The 7,952-nt window shown below is 41.1% G+C and overlaps 1 protein-coding gene and 1 long non-coding RNA gene across 3 annotated transcripts in view; one reads left to right on the top strand and one right to left on the bottom strand.

The window, feature by feature from the left end:
• Window positions 1–5,791, bottom strand: part of il23r (interleukin 23 receptor) — a 28,154-nt gene extending 22,363 nt beyond the window's left edge. Inside the window, exons 1-11 of the mRNA XM_055044078.1 lie at window positions 5,684–5,791; window positions 5,371–5,463; window positions 5,201–5,289; window positions 4,961–5,090; window positions 3,790–3,971; window positions 2,446–2,569; window positions 2,205–2,365; window positions 1,176–1,309; window positions 900–1,089; window positions 726–808; window positions 4–199 (exon numbers count right to left, since the gene is read on the bottom strand). Of these exons, the coding sequence (XP_054900053.1) occupies window positions 4–199; window positions 726–808; window positions 900–1,089; window positions 1,176–1,309; window positions 2,205–2,365; window positions 2,446–2,569; window positions 3,790–3,971; window positions 4,961–5,090; window positions 5,201–5,261 (1,261 nt within the window). The 5' untranslated portion in view covers window positions 5,262–5,289; window positions 5,371–5,463; window positions 5,684–5,791. The remainder of the gene's footprint in view (window positions 1–3; window positions 200–725; window positions 809–899; window positions 1,090–1,175; window positions 1,310–2,204; window positions 2,366–2,445; window positions 2,570–3,789; window positions 3,972–4,960; window positions 5,091–5,200; window positions 5,290–5,370; window positions 5,464–5,683) is intronic.
• LOC129368978 (uncharacterized) lies at window positions 150–7,692 on the top strand. Of its 2 annotated transcripts, none has more exons than XR_008606905.1 (3): window positions 150–237; window positions 7,225–7,312; window positions 7,399–7,692. It is a non-coding gene; the product is annotated as an uncharacterized LOC129368978 (long non-coding RNA). The 2 variants fall into 2 exon arrangements; XR_008606906.1 differs by lacking the exon at window positions 150–237 and adding an exon at window positions 3,827–3,892.
• The last annotated feature ends 260 nt before the right edge of the window (window positions 7,693–7,952 follow it).

A 7,952-nucleotide genomic window follows, 5' to 3' on the forward strand; every position in this document is an offset into this window, starting at 1 on the left:
CACCTGCATGTCTGAGATCTACAAAAGCTGGTGGAGACGTCCCACTGGAGGTCACTGCACTGACGTTCAGTCCAAGAACTGCCGCTGGCGCCTGAACTGAACACTGGCTGGAAGCGGCAGGACAGATCTCCTCTCTGCCATCATCCAGGACGATGCTGTACCGCAGCAATTCACCGCTGTAATCCCCCACAGGCGGAGGCTGGGAACGAGATCGTTTAAATACCTATTTATTTTGAGGTTTTCATCTATTTAATTTTTTCTTATAGTGCTTACATGCTGTCCAAAACCCAACTGTAGCAATATTTGACATACAAACTGAATGATTGTGTAACTTTTTGCATCACAGATAGGGAATCACAAAAAGAATTTTTTTTTTTCAAACACCAAGTTGCAATCTCTGAAAGAAAACAGTTTGTTTCCAAATCTGACAAAATAATGTCTGGAATAATTAAATATAATGTTAGAAGGCTAATAGGTAACACACATGTACAAGTCGAGAAATGTCAGAGTAACACCTGGGTGCACTGCCTTGCATCTGGACCATGAACAAACATGGAGGTCAAATTGCTAATGCATGAGAAACACATACTTCCACCTTCCCAGCTATAACAGGAGGAAAATTTAAAAATGAATTTAACAGTCAAAAAATAACTTAAAAATTAAAATTCAACATGTAGCCTAATTATATGGATGTTTGGAAGATTCTTAGCAGAAAATATCAATACCTTCCAGAAAACAGTAACGTTCCTCAGCCCGTGTTTGACCTGGTCTCCTAAGCGTCTCCATACATGCAGCTGCTGAGACGGACCTGTTGGAACAGACTTAGCATGAAGTTCCTCTGCCACGTGTCACACAAGAACCACTTTGACTCCTTTATATTCCAAATATCTCATATTTGCCTTTTCTAGGACTCATCCTCCTCACAGACGGGCTCCATTTGCTGCAGAGAACGCGCTGGCTGGTTTTTAAGCTCGTGGTCTGTCCTGATGCGTAGGAACACGTTCTGATTTGGAACTCATATTCAGTCTCAGGCTTTAGGTTCTCCACTCGTATCAGACCCTCGCTCAGCTCTGCTGCCGCTCTCTGCTCCTGAAAGAGAGCGGGATGTTTTTAGGCTATTGCATGGGAAGATTTAAAACAAGAAAAACTATAAAGTCAACATGACACCGCTTTACCCAGGTATTGTTTCCTCGCAGCCTGATTTGGGGTCTGAGGCGCATCGAATGCTCAAAGGTTTTCCAGTGCAGCACAGCTGACGTGGAGTCATTCATGAACTCCACCTTCACTACATGAGGGGTTTCTGGTATCACTGAAATATAAAACAATAAAGCAATCTGAACAGGCAATGGCAAATGTGATAAAACAATAAATACAGATCTAAAGGCGTTTGCAACTCTTAAACTTTTACAACCACAAACTTCAACATGCCACCTGTTCAGCATACAGTGGACCCGAGTGTGATTTAATCTCAGCTTAAATCCAGAATGTTCTACGAAAGCCTCAGAGGTTTGTCAGAAAACATTAGTGAATAAACAGCAAACAAGAACCTTGTTTGCCGTTTTCCCACCAGCCATACAGGAGAAATGGCAAATATGAGGAAGACGGACCAAAATGTTTTTTTTTTTTTGTTAACATGAAATACTAAAAAGACAAGTAATGCTGTGAGAGAACTGCAGAAGACTTGAAGCTAGGAGCAGGCTCACCCTCCAGCAGGTCAATGATCCTTGATCAGACCAAAACCAACCTGGGAATTGATCTTCAAACTCTCTCTATTTATTGATTTTTGATTAAAAATACCAACGCACACGACAGTTTTCAGATATTTACTTATTCAAAAGCTTTAAAACCAATACATAATTTTCTTTCCACAATGTTGCACTACTTTGTGTCAGTGTATCATATACCTGATAAAATGCACGGATGTGTGAATCAGCTCTGTAATCTATTAAACAGCTACTGTCAGTGAATTTGCTAAAGTTCAAACAAGGGATGCAGTGGGCAGAAAGACAGAGGAAATTGCCCCTGTGACATATATAACAAGAAACTTTACTGAAAGTCAAATTAGTCAGACTCAGGAGAAAAGAACTGATTGAACTAACCACTCGACATATGACTCAGCCTTTAAACTACGATGATTCTGACTAATTAATTCAAATGAACAACTAGGTTAATGCATTCTCATCAAACGAATGTCGAAGCATTACCTATGTCTGCCAGAGAAAAGATGAACGGGTCCGACCGCGACGCTCCAAAGTGATTGTAAGCGGAGACGGTCAGCGTGTATTTAGTGTTTTCCTCTAAGATTGCTCGTGGTACGCCGATTTCCTCCCCATCCAAGATCAGATTTAAAACGCTTTCATTCTCCCTGATAATAAAAAAAGGAAAGAAAAATTAGGCCACAAGCACATGCTGACTTAGAAACAATTAGAAAGCAAAACTGCACACCTGTGGACTGAAACGTTGTAGAACGTGTCGATGTGTGTTTCCCGTCCTTTGTCCAGTGAGCAGTTCACCAAGTCAGAGCTCCTTGTTGTTTCACAGCTGATACTTGCAGGCTTGTCAGGAGGAACTGTAGCGATATGAAAAAGCAAGAGAAGGTTTCTTATCATCTGGAAGCACGAGCGAATGCTTGGGACTAATTTGTGATATTAGTTTAACTCTAATGCATCTGCTCTGCACTCACAAAACAATTCCCCAATCCAAACAGGATGTGGTGGCTTCACTGCAGCCACCCAAGACAGCCTTCACCCAGCGGTGTTTCAAGGTTCTAACTCTCTTTTAATGGAGCAGCAGATAATGTCGAAAATGTTCTATCCAGGTCATCGTACAGCGCTCAAATTTAGCTGATCATATTGTGCCAAAAGGTGAGAAGTTATCTAGGGGAAACCAAGATGTCTGCATTTGAGTCACTGAGTTAGCAGCAATCCCTCCTCCTCAGCAAGCATGAGGCAACAGTGGAGAGTAACAACTCCCTTCAACGGAGGAGAAACCTCCGAAAAAACGAGGTCATCTGTATCGACTCTGCACTAGATTAAAGCGGTCTTATATTTTACACAGGTTTTTATTTTGCTTCGTCATTTTCTCTGACCCGTGAAATATGAAATAAAAAAGGTGATTTCTCACAGCGGTAATAGATGAACTCACAGCAGAACCGAGAGAAAGATGATAGATCTGTCAGATCTTCAGATCTTTCAGGTTCAATATTTTAGAACAAAATGAGTAAAAAAGCCCTGAAAGAAAAAAAAAACATAGTGTTGCAAAATAGTGAGAAAAATCTAAAGCAGTGGGGACTGATTTAAAACCATTGCCCAGAAAATGTGAAATGATTTCAGATAATGTGTTTTCTGAATTGAAAATGAAACACAGAGTGAAATATATGAGCTTCCCAATATTATTCTGATGTACTGAACATGAGTTTATGTAAACAAGCTAATAAAATGCTCATTTTTGAGCGGGCACAATGAGGTAATGTGTACATTTTATTACTCATTCCTTCTCAATCTGGTGGCTCAATACGCTTTAGTGCGTTACAGCAAAACCGTATCTTGGTTTAGTATTGTTCAACAAGCAAAATTTAGCTGAAGGTACATTTAAGAGATTCCTGTATAATTTAGTAAAAGCTTGTTATTGTCTCTACAAAATACCATATTTTTAAATGATATAAATTTATCAGTGATATATATTTTTTTAGAGGAGCTGCACTTTGAGAGAACATTAAAATAGTTTCTCCCCTCTGCTGCACCTCCCTCCCGACCCGCCCTGTCCCGTGTTGAAGTAAAGCGTACGTACGTGCAAGACGTAGATCCAGGCCACAGACGACTTCCAGAGCAGACAGCTGGCTGCTCTTCATCTTGCAGACCACCTTAGACAGCGGCTTCCACACGCGGGGCAGGTAGAATGCCGTTGTGGTGCAGTTCACTCTCTTCGACAGGTTCACTGTCTGCTTGTTCAGGTCCAGGAACATCTTCGACCTGAAAGTCAACAGTAAAAGGCGGTTTTATGTGTCTGAAGGTGTCGTTTCAGAAAAACAATGCAGGATGCAGAGCACAAAGGAGCATTATCGGAGATCCTTCCTCACAATCTCTGTTGGACAAACTCAATAAAACATCCATGATGTTTTTTTGTAGTTTCTTATATTGTAAATAGTTTGTTGTCTTTTTTTATTGAACAAGCACACACACACGCACACATTATGTACTTTAAAAAATGTTTCTACTCAGCTGCATAATACTTAGATCACAGTACTTGATGACTGCACTGTATGTTTAAGTTGTGATCATGTCCATAACAGTATGCTATTATTTGATCTTATATATTTTGAATACTTTTTTTTTTAATCTTTGTGTGAACCCATGTGCTTTAGTTCTGCTGCTAATCCTGGATTTTCCCACTGTGGCACATTTCCTTTTGAATGTTTGCAAGTCCAGTGAAAACATTGCAAAGCAAGCCTGGTTGATGACAGCGAAGCTAGTATGTGACGTGTAGCCCAGGAGATGATGCTTGAAGTAGGCGTCCGATTTAAAGCCTCTCTACCGATGCTGAACTTGGTGTCCGATTCTGGACTAATTTGTGAGATTAGTTTAACTCTAATGCATCTGCTCTGCACTCACAAAACAATCTAATCTGATCACATTTGATTATCTGTGGTTGAAGATTCAAAATATCCAGACTTGGTCACACAAAAACCATACTGCTCTATAGTGAACAGAGATGCTATGATCACATTTTAAGAAGAATTTACAATGTTTCTCCTTGCCACTAAGACCATCCCTGATTGTGAGAAGCCTGAAAAGCTGAATATGCAGCCAGGTTATCCATAAAGTCATTTTTGTGAGGCACAGGATGGTTGATGAGGGGGAAGAGGCTCTCTCCCAGGGCGGCATTCTTGCCAGATTTGCCGCAGCAAAAAAACCACACATATGTTCTGCACTCGTCAAAGTTTCAAAGCAAATATGCTCACCCCTTTTCACATCGGAAGGTGTGGCAGTACACGGTCAGGTTTGAACCCATGAGCAGGACGGTGGCCGGCTCTGCTGTTGCATAGCCGCCGGAAATGAGGTCCACACAGCCTGCAGGGAGCAGAGGGCAGCCTGCGCAAGAAAAGAGAACCATTTGAAAATTCACAAACAAGACTCAGCTTCTTGATCGTTTATTCTTCTTTCTTTTCTTTTTTTAAATAAAGACTTTATGAGTAACTCACCATTGATGGAAAAACAAAACAGCAAGATGATGCATCTCCAACTGGCTAACAAGAGATTCATCTCAGCTCATCTCTGGAACCGGAGGACCCTATGGAGTGATGAGGAAAAAATGATTAAAAATCATGGGCTCGATCTTCAAGATTGAAGCACATGAAGGAAACGACTGTACCTCATCCATTCGTGTCCAGAAATAAGGCAGCAACCTTTCCAACATGAGGAGGAAGAGCAGCTTATCGTCTCTCCCGTCTCACTGCAGGTTTTCCTGTTGATAACGTTTTCATAAGTGCGTCACAGCAGGTGTGCTACATCCACCCTGTCACATTACACAACTACACTCTGCTGTAACACGGGATTGTGATTCTAAATAACCACAAACAAATTACGTATCAATAAGTAATATCAAAATCTTCCTGAAAGCGCAACTATTTCCAATTATCTTCATTCTCCCCACTTATTTTCCCCCCGAAGAAGATAAAACTCACCAGAATTACGTCCTGTAAGCGTTTCTCTAATCAATCCGCCATCCAGTGATGAGCTCAACATCAGTGTGACGCGACCCGCTGCGCTCCACGCGCTTCCTTCCACTGATCTGTGCAGCCGGAGAGTCACGTCTTAAAGAGGCCATTGACCCAGTTAGGCGGTCTGCTGCCAGAGCAGAAACTTTCAACATTCGTCTCGGTACTTGTGCGCCCTACTTCAGCTGCCTGTTTTTCATCACCACAAAGGCCGAGCTGACGTAAAGCGTCTCGTGAAGCTGCTGCTGTTAGCGGATTATTATTGGGCGATAAATCTCGTAATCACGCGCTGACCGCCGCTGCCGCCCGCTAACACCGACTGACTAGTTTCCTACAGTAAATGCTAAAATGGTTTATCAGCATGAGCCAAGTTGGGATTTATGTTAAAATATAAACTATTTGGAAGCTATTGCCATTATTATTTTGGTGGTTTTCTACATGTAAAGTCATACTTACATGTTTTTTTTTTTTGCTTCACATGTCGTGTTTCTTTTCCAACTCGGCGCTTTGACGGTGCTTGTTGCCTGTCGCTGAACTGGTGTGTCTGTCTGAGCCTCTTTTTTTTTTTTTTTTTTTTTTTTGTAGTTAAGCTTGTTTTTGTGAATTTTACGAGTTTTTTCCGTCACTAACCTCAACGGCTTCGCAGGGAAAACCCAGAATCAGGGCAGAAACGCCTGCTCGTAGAGATAAAACACACCTCAAAACTGTGGGCTGCTATTAGCGCTGGGGTTCAAAGAGCAGGATGTTAAACCCTGCTGAATATTGAGTGCGCTACTTTTCAGATATAAGTTGTTGCCTGATGAGTTCTGTGTCTCAAAGGCTGACTGTCTTGACTCTCCTCTGCGACCTGATTTCAAAATGTCCTCACATGTCAAACAACAGGCCAACAGCGACATGGACAAACACCAGCAACCCTCCTCAGTGACCTTGACCCCTTTTTCTGAATTGCAAATTAGTCATGACACTTGCACTCTTTCAAATTTGGTCACATCAGAATCGTTCAGATGCTGTTGCTCTCGTGAGGGTTTGGGTTTTGCTTTTCCTGTTGAGTTTGTTTCCTGATCATTTTTCTGGGCTTATTTATTAGTTTATTGTTGCTAGATTGATTCCTCTGTTTAAAGTTTTTCATTGTGTTTTCTCTCTGTTTGTCACTCCTGTACTGTTTTCCCTTTTTTAATCCAGCTGTACTCTCTCTGTGTTAAGTTAGCACTGTTTAAATGTACAATCTTATTTTTTCTGCAAGGCGAAATGTTGGGTGACTAAATGCAACATGGTGCTCATCTCTGCTAAGAACCTATCTTTGCCCTATGAACCTTTCTTTGCACTCTGAACCTTTCTTTGCACTCTGAACCTTTCTTGCCCCTATGAGCCTTTCTTCGTTATGCTTGCTTTTTTTCTTGAACAATCTCCTTTAATAGAGTTTTAGAACTACTTTTTTTCTTTCAGAGGTTTTACTTTTCAAATATATGGCAAAACAATAATACGTCTTCTGTTTGCTGTTATTGCAGAGTCAGTGTAAAGACGGTAAAAGTCAGCGAGGCACAATGGTGGGTCGACCGGCAGAGACACACACAAGACCCAGAAGTTTGGACCCAAGTGAGCCTGCTACATATGTGTCTGATCCAGCCATTTAAAATTCATTTGTGTTGCTTTTAGTTGTGTTAATGTTTTCTGGACCGCAGGGAATGAAAACATCCAAACCTCCAACAGCCTTCAGGCCTCAGAGTAACTTCCCTGCAGGGGCAGAAAGCAGCTGTGAGCCCAACGGTTGGTGGCATTTCCAGTTAAGAGAGAGAAAGAAGCCACATCTGACTGGACTTGAAACAGAAAGTCAGGTTGGTTCAGGGAAAGTAAAGAGGATGTGAACCAACTGAGAAGCTCTCTTCTCCTCTCTCGGGATCAAGATGTTTACCTTCCTACTAATTTAAATGTTCATTGTCACTTCTGCTCAGAATTTCTTTTGGAACAACTTGATTTCTTGGTCATTTTGTCTTGTTTCTTCACTTATTCATTTAAAAGATAAAAGTGGGAGTCTATAAAAGACCAATTAAAGACCTAACATGATTCTGAGAATAAATATGTCTTCAAAATACCTGTTTATTTTTTTATGGATGTTTGGCACCAGATCATCTGAAACCCTGCAAGGATAAACTAGGTGCAGATGGATGGATGAAATAAGCAGTTTAGGCTCCATGACAAAGGTAATTAATTTTCGCACAGATATGTTTTTGAAATT

This window comes from Poeciliopsis prolifica, unplaced genomic scaffold (assembly GCF_027474105.1).
Source record: "Poeciliopsis prolifica strain line A6 unplaced genomic scaffold, Auburn_PproV2 SCAFFOLD002, whole genome shotgun sequence".
NCBI classification, from domain to species: Eukaryota; Metazoa; Chordata; class Actinopteri; order Cyprinodontiformes; family Poeciliidae; genus Poeciliopsis; species Poeciliopsis prolifica.